At 44.8% G+C, this 15,166-nt stretch overlaps 1 protein-coding gene across 1 annotated transcript; it reads left to right on the top strand.

The window, feature by feature from the left end:
• The first annotated feature begins 4,122 nt into the window (after positions 1 to 4,122).
• On the top strand, positions 4,123 to 14,940 carry tnfaip8l2b (tumor necrosis factor, alpha-induced protein 8-like 2b). The gene is made up of 3 exons (XM_050046407.1): positions 4,123 to 4,528; positions 11,375 to 11,698; positions 13,400 to 14,940. The coding sequence occupies exons 2-3, from the start codon at positions 11,381 to 11,383 to the stop codon at positions 13,640 to 13,642; spliced, it is 561 nt and encodes a 186-aa protein (XP_049902364.1). The 5' UTR covers positions 4,123 to 4,528; positions 11,375 to 11,380; the 3' UTR covers positions 13,643 to 14,940.
• The last annotated feature ends 226 nt before the right edge of the window (positions 14,941 to 15,166 follow it).

The following is a 15,166-nucleotide window of genomic DNA, read 5'->3' on the forward strand; positions in this document are numbered from 1 at the left end:
TCTTGCAGAAGGGCTGAGTGGGAGGCGAAACAAAGAGGCAGGTGTTTCTTAGTGGACACGGCGCACTGGTGGGCTGCTGTCCTGTCCAGGCACTCCTCTCAGTCCAGCTGCGTCTCAGCGTGACCTTTAACCTCACACATCTGACTGCTATTAACATTAGTGAGAATTTATTGCGGCCAGCCGACCGTCGGCACAGCTGGTTACCATTCAGACAAACACACAGCCTCAGACTGATTCTGATGAATCGCTGATTCAGACGTGCAGACGTGTTTGTTGTTGCTCAGACTGAGTCCTGTGTTGGAAACTGAAACCTGGCTTTGTATTGATCAGTCCTGATCACGTCCTGATCACGTCCTGAATGACCCTCAGCTGGACTCATATTTCACTCACTCCAATAAGCCTTTAAACAGCTGATAAGTTTTATGGTGAGCTCAAACAAAGCTTGATTCATTAGAGTGATGCTGGCCTTCACATTTATCAGCCTGTGTCGTGAAGACAAACCTCGCCGCTCTTTATGAAGCATGTTTTTCAGCCATCAGGGTCAAAGTGCACCTGGCGACATCATCATGATGTCACTGTGACTGAGTCAGCGGCTGGTTTTATCTGCAGTTAGGCACGTTCAGGTTCGTCATTTCTACGACTAAAGCAACCACACACACACACACACACACACACACTCCTGTCATTCTGTCCTTGTGAGGACTCTCACTGACATCATGCACTGCCTCGCCCTGCACCCTGAGGGACTGTTCCTTACTTATGAGGGGAGGGGGGGGTGCAGAAGGGTGAGGTCTGTCAAACAATGTCTTTAAGCACGGGGGAGTTTTTTTATTTTGGTTTAGGGGAGGGGCTTACAGAAAATTTTGGCTTTTTTTGTCTAAAGATTATTTTTTAGACTTTTTGCCTTTAATGACAGTGTGCGACGTGAGGGAGGGACAGATGGGGGACGACACGGAGCAAAAGGCCATGTGCCTGAATCAAACTTGTGGCCGCTGTGGCAAGCACACTTCCTTTGTACGTGGGGTGCCCGCTCCACCCACTGAGCTACTGCACACCCCAGTTTTGGTGATTTTCAAATAAAACATGCAAATTTTGGCGCTAATTTGTGCCGATTAATTTTTTTAAAGAAAACACGTCCTCCAAAATGACAGTTTGTCGCAGTTAGAAACTGTAAAAACAGAAATAACCTTTGGATTTTCAAATATCCGACGGTCTTTGGACACATCATGTGAGACAAACACTTTTTTCAGAAAATAAAACAAAAAACGACCATAACCAAATCTGAGCTTCAAATAAAAAAAAACCTGAGGCTTTTTTAACTTTGAACTTTCAAACATCAAAAATCTAATAAGTCATTTATGGTGGAGGGAGGGTCGTGGAAAAATGTTTGGAGTTTCAGGGAGGGTAAAACAAATCTTTACCTACCTCTGATAGGTAAAGAACAGTCCCTAACCTGAACCACCACAACTACATACCTGACCCCCCCCCCCCCACACACACACATAGATGTTACCAGTCCAACGGTGCCTACGTACAACATCCAGCTCCCGAGTAACAGGCACATGGTGTGTGTGTGTGTGTGTGTGTGTATTTTAGAAGTTTGGCTCCTTTACAGAGCTCTCTCTCACTGACCACGTTCACATGCACCAAATATTATAATAATATTCCTTCTCAGCTGTTTACATGACCAAAGAAAATGAACATTACTTCCTGTTTACATGGAGCCGCGCAGACTCTGATTTATGTGTCCGAACATGTCGTTTACTTTGTTGCATCAAAGCATGATTTCACACAGTTTTGTTGGACGGTATGAACTCAGCCTCTCTCTCACTCCCTCCCTGCGTGAACAGGACATCAGAATGGTGTCAGACAGACTTCAGACAGATGATACATTTAGTATGGAATGAAAATCAGGGTGACGATATTCTGAATTTATAAAAATGTTTGAATTTCACGTCGTGTGGACGTTGACATTATGACACTTTGCAGACACTAAGTTTTCTTCTTCACACCTTCCAACTACATGTTATTATTCTACGTCACGATGACGTCGACATGAAACGTTTGGAAGACGTTGGATTTTGGTTATTTAACAACAAACCAACAAAATATCACGTCATCTGTCGTCAGTATTCTGTCAAATTAATACTGGCAGTAGACTACGTCCTGACGTTGACTTTTGGTCATCTGATGTCACAACCTTAACTCAACCAAATGTCAACGTCTAAAAGGTCGGTGTTGTGACATTTGATCATATCCAAAAAACCTGTTGACACCCAAGTCTTTCATCATGTTTACAAGAAGAAAAGTTCAACTTCTGACCATAAATGTGGGCTTTTCTTTTGAAAATACATCTCACACATCCCATCAGCCTTCAAACTGTTGGCTGGTTGGTTTGTGTACAAAGTATCCATGGCGACCCACAGAGCCAATCGTAAACAGACAAGAAGCTGTGTGTCACAAACTGCAGTAAAGACACCAGCTGTGTACACATTTAAAGACTGATCCTAAAACCGGAATAATATCTGGACATTTTAAGGACTCACTTACTGACCGACAGAGCGAGCTGCTACACTAAATTCGCTTCAGGACCAAACTTGACAGCATCAACATACACACACACACACACACACACACACACACACAATATACCCATCTAAACACAACAGGCTGATAACAGGGACGCAGCTGTGAAAGATAACGACACAGATGACAATCAGTCTCACCAGGACAAGTTATCTATTTAACGATTGTTGCGTAACTTTAAAACACAAGAGGACAGAAAAGTCATTCAGAGGACGAAAAGTGTCACAGCAGACATAAGATATTACACACATTTAAGAGACACTAATCCCATTTTCACTGCCTGTTCAAGGCCAGAATTTAATGCCGTTATGCCGCTTCGCCGTTCAGTATAAAAGGTACTATCGTGGGATGGACGTTGTCTCACCTCTGAGCTGTCAGCGGAGGTAGTAACAGCGCCTTAACAGGTCAGCTGGCAGGACAGGTGTGACATTTTGATGGCGTGTTATGCGTGCGACCCACTGCGGGAGATTTAAAAGTAGCTGTTGGTAGTTAGCAGCTAACTCAAAGAAGAAGAACAGCAGCTGTTAGCAGTTAGCAGCTAACACAAACACTGAGGTCCAGGAGCTCCTTACCCTCCGAGCAGAGGACGAGATCAGCCGCCACATAACAGGGACACTAAATGATTGTTATTGACATGTGATGTCATTGTTATTGTTTATAAAGAGCTGCTGACACGTATGTTATATGTCACACTAGAGGCTGACGCTGTTGTGTTACATGTCACGCCTCTTTTGACTCTGTGATGTCATCATGACATCACACACTGGAGCCACATGATGCTGCCGTCATTTGGCTCTGTGTTAAAATGTAAAGGGGTGTAGAGTCAGGACCTCGTGGTGACTCTATAGCGCCACCTCTGTGTAAAAAAAAGGGCTGATGTCACATCACAAACATGGAGCATGTCTGTCTGGGGCCTCGTAGCGCCTCACTAGCACCAGTGTCACATCATGTTGCCGCTGAGTTTTGTCTGAAATCTTTCCATCAGGAGTTGGTAAAAGTGACAAAAGTTGTGTCATATGAACAAAACTCTTTCAGTCCTCAGGACAGGACGCAGAATTATGTGGCGAAGCAGAGAAACTTGAAGTGAATTGCACGCCACGTGCATGGTGTGCTTTTACAACACTTATTGTGTATTATTAATTTTTTTATTTAGTATTGTGTTTTGTTTTTTATAACAATCTGTGACACTGTGTATGTTAAAACAAAACCAAAAAGTTCAATAAAACATCAACAAAAACAAAGTTGGTAAAAGTGTGAGCAATGTCAGAGCGGTCATGGAGCTGTGGCCGTGTGTGCACGTGTGTCACACTGAGACACACTCCTAACCACTGTTTTGATTGTGCCTTGAATAGGAGACACACACAGGGAGGGACACGGTGTCAGAGCCGCTCTGACAGGAGCCACATTCCAGTGAAGGTGAACACAGAAAAAGGGGTTAAGCCACTCCCCTTTCAGCTGGCTGTATCCCTGGATTATTGCTAAATTCTTTCTGGGGTTTTCACTTGTCAGAACAAGCAGAGGCACAACGTCAGCAATCCAGAGACCAGCAGGCACAGAGACACACAGGACAGAGAGAGCGCCAAGGTGTGATGAGCCAGGACAGACAGAGAGACACAGACAGAGAGACAGAGACACAGAGGAGAGTTTGAACTTCAGAGAGAAACAGCAGAGACAGAGAGAGGAAGAGAGAAACACACACACACTCACTGAGGGGTGTGTCAGAGCAATTTAGTTCCTCAAGGAAGTACAACTCAACATTATCTTAAGACAGGGCGGCAGCAGTGACAGAGGCGCTGCAGGAGGGCTCTTTCTTCAGGTTCTGCTCGTGCTCGTGCTGAAGATGAAGGGATCTCATTAAACCAAGCGTCCGGAGCTGTCAACCTGAGACACAGAGCAGAGGGACACACAGAGCAGGAGGGAGGGGGACTCAGCACACACACAGGTAAGACTACTGCTGCCGTCTTCATGTGACACAGAAACATGAATCCTCTGGGCCCAGATCAGAGCTTCGTTCTGCTTTCTGTTGTTCTTGGAAACATTAAGAGCTCCCAGCTGAGTCGAGGGCTGATTGGAACAAACTGTGCGACTTCTCTCCACTTCCCCATCTTGAGCGCGGGCTGGGAGACACGCATGTACGCTTACGGTCATGCTGGAACAAGTAGGGTGACATGCACAGATGTAGAGCTCACACTTTGTGTTTGCACAGGCTGGGAATTGCTCAACTCAAATCTGGAGGCGGTGAACTCTCCCTCCTTCACTGGCCTACTTTGATTTGAAGCATGTGAAGTCATAAATGAAGACAGTGAAAGGGCGCAGTGTCACTCTCAGCGTAGAGCAGATAGCAGGGACAGATAGAGGCTGTGGGCCTCTGCTGATGACGCGCCGTTGAGCAAACTGTTGTCTGTTTCGCTTCCCTTCTGAGGCAGCACAGACGGGCGGCCAAGTTGAGCAACGACTGCTCAGAAGAGTTGTGCAATGTTGAAAAAGAAACTGCAATATGTGCTGTTTGAGGATTTCAAAATGAGTTCTTGTCTCTTGGTAAAAAGTGTCTAAAGAAGAAAGTTCAGAGAGTGAAGAAGGAAACCAGCAAACTAAATATAAACCAAACTAATCGTGACAAACACAGAAGTCAATATGCAGCTGAACAACATCAGAGTTAACGTCTGCACGTTCAGCCGCGTCGCTCTCGATTCAAAACACACAGCGGAAGTGGCACTTGGTCCTCGCGGTGCACAGGAAGCTGCTGTTACTGTTTAATCCTCTCTGGTTCATCACCAGCAGAAAATTAAATATTCCACCAGCCCGTTGGCTCAGTGACGACCTCTCAACAGCAGCCTCCTTGTTTCCATCTGATTCAGTGGTGCGGCTTTTCTTTTTCTTTTTCTGGAACATTCTCATTGTTGGATGTGATCAAAGGCTGCGGGCGGCGAGCACAGACCCAACCCCCTCCTCTCTGTCCGTCAGGTTGACCCCAGGCCTGCTGGTGACTCTCGAGCTCTATCTGTGGAGTTCACCCTGCTGCAATCTAACAACACAGCCAGGCACATTTTCATGAGCTGAGTCAAAGAAGGGCTTCATGAATCCTCTCTGAGCTCGTCAAATGTCTTTGTCAGTGGACAGACACGTCTAAATATAACCTGCTAGGTTCCGTCCTGCGTCTGTTTTAGACGTTCATGAATGGCGTGTCAGTTTACTCCTGTTCCATGCATTATGTCTTCATAAAATAACTTCTGTTTTCACAGGAAATGTACAGTTTCTGCTCGTTAGATGAGGCACAGGCTCTTTTGAAATTAACTTACAACGCAGGTGAAACTCTTTGGTTTGTGTTTGTGTTCAGGCAACAAAACTCTGTGGTTAGGTTTAGGGGAAACAAACATGGATGGGCTTAAAATTCAAACAGGTAATGAACGGCAGGCTCCAGGGTGAAAGTCTGGAGTGTGTTTGACCCCTACACCTCTCCTCCCGCCCATCCTGTATGGACTCACTCTTTATATCATGGTAGTTGCCACAAGTGTTACAAACCTCTCTGCATCCATGTCTGACACCGACATCACTGACAAAGTGGTGAGTAGGGTCGTTGCCTTTAATCATACCAAGGTGCCTCTTTGTTTCTGTATCTGGCATCATCATGTGATAAGTAGGGTTGTAGCACGCTCCCTCTTAAACCAGGGTTCACACACATTTTTACAGATGAACTTTTCCATCATATCTCACTCACATGTTTGACTTTATTTAAGGAGGCTAGGTTAACCTGTGCAGCGACACAGCCACATATGAACACACCTGCCAGGCATGTGTGGATAACTGTAAACTGCAAGGTAATGATCACTTTCAGCACTCCTTAGACATTTCTGCTGCCAGCTGACCTGACCAGCACATATGGGTACATCACAAAGCCTTAAAGCCGCAGCCTTTTTTTGCAGGATAGAAAATCAACGATTCTTTAGATCTGGATACAGACGTGTGCTGGGATTATAATCTGACAAGTTGGTTTGTATTTCTATCCTGTTTGTTTTATGGCCATGTCTAATAATGGTTTTGCTGCCTTGTCTGAACCTGAGTGCACGCAATACCTTCATAAATTAATCGCTGTCACGTCCCGTCTGTCTCCTGCGTACGTGGATCCATGATCTGAAACAGAGGGACATGTGGTCTACGTGTATCACCTGATTCTAGTGACATCTCAGCGGTCACACAGCACTTTTAGTAACGAGTAATACGAAGAACATATTTCACATAAAACAGATTTTACCATCACATTCTCACTGTGACCTCGTCACATGTCCACGTTTGGTCATGGACTTTCCACGTCCACATATGGCGTCCAAGGTACCCTGGGTGTGTTGGTTGTTGACGTTCTTGGACGCCGTGTCAACTTCAGCCTGTTACATGCATTGTCTGTTTTCAAAATACACTTCTGTTTTCACAGGAAATGTACAGTTTGCATACAGTCTCTTTCAAAATAAAAGCACTACATCAGTACAACACCACCAACTGATGTTTTTTTCTTTGGGGTTTGGGTCAGTGGTTGTTGGACCCATCCACCACCCATCCTATGTACATGGACTTTTGCCACCTTAACTTTTGTTGTTGTCTTGCTGCGTTTCCCTCTGACGCCGCAAGGCGCTGTTAACGGCAACCAGCCACATAACGCTGGAAGTCACTGACAGAGCACCAGTATTCCATGACCTTGGAGTGAGACCGGGTTGTTTTCATAATTTCATAACTTTACCAGGGATTCAATGACTGTGGGGACGCCTGGTGCATCATAGAAAAAATGCAGTGCACAGGTTCACACACGCCGACAGACTCTGGGCCGGCACTGCTGGAGTCATCTGAGGAATGCTAAATATTTACCTGTGCTGGCTCCACCAATCAGCTCTCACTGTCTCTGACTGTCCATTAACCTAACGCTTCCTCAGCGCCCGGCTGTTACACCAGCTCTGAAACCCAGTGGCGTGACAGTTCCACCTCTGCGCTGTTATTTTTCATTTAGCTCCTGTGACAGCAGCAGATCTCTCACACAGGCGCCTGTCACATCCAGCAGGCGTTTGGGAGGGAAACAAACACTTGAACATGCGACGCAGTCACTCCCTCTGGATGTCAACAACGAGCCGACGCTTAAAAGCCCTCTTCAATCCATCTGCACAGGAAAATGGATGCTCAGTATTGAAAGTGTCCTCGATGTGACCGACTGAACGACGTCCATTACTGAAAAGTGGTTTGGTGGCGTCGAGCTGCGGTAACACAGAAATGTTTGAAGGCTCTCCAGCGGGACTCAACCCTCTGATAGATCTGCATAAAACAAACAGTAGAAGCACAAAAAGCCAAACAGCGAGCAGTCTCCAGCTGAGGAGCCACATCTCGCTGTGTGGAACACCGGCTGATGACTACACACTGTGCGTGTCCCTCAAATCCCTGTAGTCTTTTTAGCAAATAAATGAGATTGAAGCATGAATGTGAAATAGCTATCACGCTGCTCCACTTCCATTATCACCGTTAAGGGAAATTAATCTAATGAATGTTCTCTAATTCCCCACAGGGAACCCGGAGCTTTTGTAACAAAGCGAGCTATTAGAAATGTGACACTTGTTCACAATAAATGGTTGTGCATGTAAAATAGTGAGAGATCCTATAAAAGTGACTGTTTGCTTATTATGGATGTTGCTGCTGGGACCAGGGAGCACACGAGGGACGGGGACAGCCACAGCCCGCGCTGCCTATTTGCATGATTTGATCATTAATGTGAGCGGATCACTTTCAGGTTGATTAGTGAGGCGCGGAGTCGATCTCTCTCAGCGCTGACTGTACATCACTGCAGCCGGACAATGAGAGCACCATCGTTTAAATGATGCAGTTTAATAAGCATAAACAGGCGTGAAAGAAACACATTAAAGCGACCATCAGGCCGTCTTTCCACTGACAGCTCATGGACAGTTTGCTGTTTGTAATGCACGAGGCGTTTCAATAACAGGAGCTGGAGCTGCACCCTGCAGCAGACCCCAGGCCTGTAATTAAAGTAGCCGGGGGGTTCGGGGTGCTGACTCTCTGTTCCTGCACCGCCACTGATGCAATCTGGGAGAAGCAGGCATGGACCTGCCTCAGCTATGCAGCCTTCCTGCTCCTCTCACATACGTGTCCACACAGGCCAGGAGACAGAGTCAGTGCAGAAAATCACACTGAAAGATGCTCAGTTAACACTCTGAGTCTGTAACTGTGCACGACAATAAAAAAGAGCCACAAGGATCGAAATCAGACTGACACTTTGTTTTTAAAGTCACGTGCACTGAAATGTTTGCATCTGGAGGAGCTTAAGACTCCACACGTCATCATGTACAAAGCAAGAACTAATCTGCTTTTTGGCAAAATACACAAACTGTTCTTGGACAGAGACGAGAGTGAGGCTGTAACTTAACCATGCAAACCAACAAAGTACGCGTAGATCTGTCTGTGGTGGGACTCTGTGGAATGAAGTGACGGAAGAAATCAAAGTAAAAATAAGAGACAGATTAAAAAGATGTAAATTTAAAGTAATTTATAGGAGGTATAGAAACGAGGAAGGAGGATGTAAAGCACCCTGACAGTGATTAGAGTTCTCAACAGGACAAAAAAATGACAACCCAAACTTAACCAACCGTCTGAGTCAAAGCCCGAACACGGCCTGTTGCTGCTGGATCTCTTTGTTTGTTTTTAGGGTTGTTGTTGTTGATTAGAAATGAAGAGTGTGAACAGAGTGGTTTAGTTCAGGGGTGGAGAGCTGGTACATGAGACTGATTGTGTGTTGATGTGCTAAAACAGAGCAGCAGCCAGACGAGACGTGCACTTTGCTTCCGTCTGCTCCTTTTCTGACATGCTCACTGTAACTCTGTTCAAAATATGTTGAGTGTTATTTCTTTATTTTTGCATATTTTTTACATAGACATAGGGTTTTATTACTTTTTTATCACTTGCAATTGTTAGTTTCTAACATTCAAATCACTCTTAACACATGTTCAACATAATGCAGCCCATCACAACGAGACATACAAGTCCACCTGTAACCAACAGAGGTCAACACACACACACACACACACACACACACACAGCCGCTCGCACATCATGAATATACTACACACATTATAACCAAAGAGAGACATGAGAGAACATCATAAATAAAATAAAATAAAATAAAATAAAATAAAAATAAATAAAATAAAATACAGTCACATGCCCATCATATCTCAAACTGATTCATCACAGACGTGTCTCCACTTCCTCTGCACACTGATTCACATTGAGTGTCCAGATATATTTCTGTCCTGTCCTTCAGCTACTCTGTCTGAATCAGTCACCAAGCATTTTATTACTTTTTTTAAATGTTCAAAATAAATGATCTTGAGTTCAGTTGAGATGTGTGAATGTAAGAGCACATGACACAGGAAGTAGGAGAGGATACGCTGCAGCCTGGGCGGCACTGATGCGTGCAGCAGATACTGTAGATCTTTCCTGATTCTCTCAGTGTTTGTGGTGAGTGAGAAGATCAAGTTTCTACAAGTCACTGCTGCTCTGATCCTTTCAATGTGCTGCTGATGATGAAGTTAACCTTCCTCTTCCTCTCTGAGAGCGTCGGCTGAATAAAATGTAAATGTAGTTTTGCTCTGTGAATGATCCACTTCTGTCTCTTTCATGTTGCAGATTAGGGGGGAAAATTAAATGTAATTAAAAGAGGAATTAATTCAGAGTGTTTTGACAATAAAAGATAAACAGTGGATTTTGTGGTTGTGTCGTAGCGTGCAGTGTGCATGCTGATGACCTCCCGGGGGGCTCTCTGTGATGGATGCTAGGTGTGGTTAAAGTCTCAGAGGAGAAATTAGAAGCCTCTGTGGAGTCTTCTCCATGGTGCTTATCCCTCTCGGCATCACATGTGCACGTCAGATACAAAACAAACACAAACACTACAGAGAAACACTGTTTCTAACGTCATGTAATATGCTGGTAAATTAGCCCCGTGCAAGGATTTTGATTCTCATTAACAGAGAAATATTTCAGCTTGTTCACAGCTGTGACGCTGAAGTGATGTGTGTGAAGGAGTGTGTGTACAGGTGACAGTCTGAAGGTTAGAGAGAGTCAACGTCACGACACTTAAGATCCCCAGATCATCTGGGACATTTGGATAAGAGAGCTGAACACATGTGACCCTCGCCAGCCTCCAACTGCTCCACTGGAGCTGCTCGCCGTCTGCAGGTTACACACTCAGCCGGTGCCGAGCAGGAACCAGATGTGATAATGCCGTTCTTCCTCTTCTGTGCGGCTGTGTCCGTAAATATGGTCGTTATTTTTGGCAGAGTGGGCACTAACGTGTCTTCATGTGAGGGAGAGAAAAGTTGTTGACTGACTGAGGCTGAGGATCAGCTGTGATCTGGACAGACGGTGACGGGGAATCTTTTCCATCTGCAGAAAGACACAAATCTAGATTCTGGGTGAAACACAGGTGTGTCCAGGAGTGTCTCAGGATCATCGGGGCCAAAGCCTGGACCTCTGTCGGGGGTTCTATTCAAGATCTACTTTGATGCGTTTCTATGAACTCTGGCATCTTATTTATCTTTAAAGACTGCTTTCTTTGAACTTGCCAGGGTCTTCACACAGCAGAGAGCTCAGAGAAACATTCAGTCTTCTTTCCTCTGTAATCGAGAGGATTCACGTCAGTCCTTAAACACTACTTGCTGTTGTAAACCGCTCATGTGTAACGTGTGCTGCTGCGGTTTTAATCACCAAACAGGCACAACCTAAAAATATTTTATCTTCTCAGGCAACCATGGACGTCTTCAGCTCCAAGGACATGGCCATGAAGGTGCAGAAGAAGATCCTCAGCTCCATGGCCAGCAAGAGCTCGGTCCAGATGTTCATAGACGACACCACCAGCGAGATCCTGGACGAACTGTACCGCGTCTCCAAAGGGTACTCGGGTAATAAAGGTGAAGCCCAGAAGGTGATCAAAGACCTGGTCAAGATCGCCGTCAAGATCGGCGTGTTGTTCAGGAACAACCGTTTTAGCACGGAGGAGCTGGGAGTGGCCACGGATTTTAAGAAGAAGCTGCACCAGGGGGCCATGACAGCGATCAGCTTCTATGAGGTACGTTTATGTGCGTTACATGTTTAGTGTTGAGGGGATAAGCAGCCGTCAGAAAGACATTCACACATCAGATCTGACTTACCTGAAATCAAACAGAACTTTGCATCCTGTGTCTGACACTGTGTTCACTCTGACTGATTTCTGTGGGGGAGGGGATTCGAGTTTACCTAGTGAAAGTATCCGCCCGAGTGAGTTCGTACCATTAGTACACCAGCGCTCTGCACCAGCGTTCACCTGACGATGCACCAAATAGGCTTTTAGAAGTCTGCGCACCATTTGACAGTTATCACAGCCGACAGATCTTCTGGATTCGTTGCTACATTTCAGCTGCATGAGCGGAGTTGACGTCACCACGAGCACATGACCCATACAAACACCCACAAGTAAAGGGATCTCAGTAACACAGAGAACTGATGATGTCATTCAGGCGAACATAAAATCATGCTGTGAACTTCACGGTCCATGCAGGCAACTATTTGTCAACCCACAACATCCATGTTTGCTTTGGCAGCTGACAGTTACGTCATTGCTAACTCTGACCATCAGCTCCTGACCTTCGCCATCACGTGTCAAGCAATGCACCGGCACACTGAAATGAAGCGCACCCAATCTAATGTCACTTTAAGTCCGCACTGATGCGTAGCCATGCCAGTATATCCATTTTGCTTTTAAGAGTAGAGCACATGGTTGTCGAGCGAAATAAAAACAAACGGCGCCGTCAGGTCATATCATATTTCATCATATATCTCCTCAGTGGTTCTGACGCTTGACGACTCTTGACAGTAGCCTGGTAACAGCAGGAGTCCCGCCCATGGAGCTGATTGGCTAATTGGGTCTCACTGCAGCGCTCATTGGTTGTTCCTTTTATTTTAACCAAGAAAATGCTGTTTCGTGTCACGACGCCAGACGAATCAGTCGACTTAACTCAGTGGAGTGGGCGGAGTCAAAGGTCTGGACCCAGATGACGATCTGACCTAAATTTAGTTTATTATAATTTGATTTATCTGTGTCAGAGTAGTGATAGGAGCCCAGTAGCTCAGTGGGCAGAGTGGGCATCCCATGAACAAAGGCAATGTCCTCACAGCGGGGCCGCAGGTTCGATCCCCGTCTTCCTACTGACTAAACTATGTTGTAAAATAAAGGCAAAAAAGGCTGAAAAACAAAACAACCTTAAATTACATCAAGATAAAGACGGCAGTAAACTAAGTGTTCAGGGTGAAAACGTCCGAGTTCATTAAATCAGATGTGTTGAGCACAAACAGTGAACACGTATAACGTCTCTCTGTTCTGTGTTAAAGAGTCGATGTGTTCGTTTGTGGCTCAGAAATGTGCTGGTTTTATTTCCATGAACTGAACGACCTTAATTTAACTAGTTTTCATTTCTGCTTTTGAAACATACGACGACATGAAAAGATTTATATCACACTTTTAGATTTCAGATTAAAGTGACACCTGTGAGAAAGGTTGACATAAAAATAAAACCTAACACTCTGCACTGAACTGATTTATTTATAGTTTATATAATTTTCTTTTTAAGAATGTGCAGATGATGAAAGCTTTAACTCAGAGTGTATCTTCATACATCCATCCCAACAGCTCACAGTAACAACTGCCCTGTTAGATGATGTCATGAACACAGATATGAGAGATGATCCGTCGCAGTAACCACACTCTGTCTTTACATTTCTGCGACCGCTGCAGGTGGACTTCACTTTCGATAAAGCCGTGATGGCCGAACTTCTGACCAGCTGCAGGGATCTGCTGCTGAAGCTGGTCAACACCCACCTCACCCCGAAATCCCACGGCCGCATCAACCACGTCTTCAACCATTTCTCCGACCCGGAGCTCCTGACCAAACTGTACGACCCCAGCGGCCCCTTCAGACCCCACCTCACCAAGATCTGCAAAGGACTGGACAAACTTGTGGAGGACGGGACAATATGAGGGACACGACGGCAGGTCGGACAGACGCTGGGAGATCAACGGGCAGACTCACCACTGATGGACAAACTTGGTCTCACTGCTGCTGAGGGCTGGCAGCAGGAGACAAGTGATCTGAGAACAAAACTGCTGCCCCATCGTTCTCAAAGAACATGTGGGATCTAAATAAAGTTTCTCGTTCCTCAAGTTTTTCACGTTTAGAGGTGATATATATATTTACATACTGTACTACTGTGATATATATAATATATATATATACACACACCTGCTCACAGAAAGCAAACTTGAAGATAAACTGGTTTATACTGTATCAGCTGTTTCATTAGATCATGATGTCATCCACTGTTAAAATAATATCTGAGACCTTGAAATGTTTCATTCACAACTACTGATGTTTTATATTGTGTTGAGTTCAAACAGCTGGAGAGAACAAACGTCACTGTAATACAGCACTGCCCTCTGCTGGTCAACACGAGGCTTCAGAAACTCACTGTGCTCTTTTTACTGAACCCACCGGACACAACACAGCCAACAATAAAGCACATATGACCACAGAGGACGATCACTGACACCCACACCATCTCCTCACAGCATGAGCTACAAAACATGTTTAGAAGCATCAACCAAGCGCTGCTGACGGCACGAAGCCTCAGTGTTAATCCTGTAATTCATGTTTGTCTGAGCTCAGCTGAGGCCGAGAGGACGACACGTGTTCTCTGGTTTTACACGACAAAGACTGAAAATCAACACACAGCAGACTCATCCTTATTCAACAGTCCAGTTTAGTGTTTAACTCAGGGCTCTCACACATTGTCCTGGACACAATTCAAAGCTTTTCCAGGATTTTCAAGGACCTATGACGACATTTGTTTTTCTTGTCCCACTCGCCCAGCATTTTTCAAACAGATTCAGAACAATCGGAGACAGAACACAGGGAGGAAAGGGAGAAACATACGTGATGACATGTTAGTGCTACGTTACATCAACAGCTACAGAAAATTAATTTACCATTACATTACATGTAGGGTTATACACAGATGACTAACAATTTTATTACACACAAAAATTTTTTTTTTTTACTGATTCCATGACTCTTTCATCGTCTGGAAACCTGGAAAAGTTCTGACTTTTCCAGGTTTTCCAGGACCGAGGGAACTCTCTTTACTGCTAAAATATTCTTTTCTTTGTGTGAGACATCACATAGAGAAAAGTCAGATCATCTACTGAGTTGTCTATCAAGTTGTTTTAAAGTTTTACTCTGCAGGATTTTCATTAAATAATGGAAGACTAGTCGTGGCTGAGAGGAAGACACGTGTTGTTCTTTGGTTTTATATGATAAAGAAACTGAAAGTCAACAGACTCAGCCTTATACAACAGGCCAATATTGTCATTCAGTGTTTAACTCTCACACATTCTCCTGGACAGAAGTTCAGAATCTTTCCAGGACTTTTCAAGGACCCATAACAACTTTTTTTTCTTGTCCCACTTGCCCAGCGTTTTTACAGATTCAAACTCCATGCAAACATA

The sequence above is a fragment of the Epinephelus moara genome, chromosome 6 (genome assembly GCF_006386435.1).
Source record: "Epinephelus moara isolate mb chromosome 6, YSFRI_EMoa_1.0, whole genome shotgun sequence".
NCBI classification, from domain to species: Eukaryota; Metazoa; Chordata; class Actinopteri; order Perciformes; family Serranidae; genus Epinephelus; species Epinephelus moara.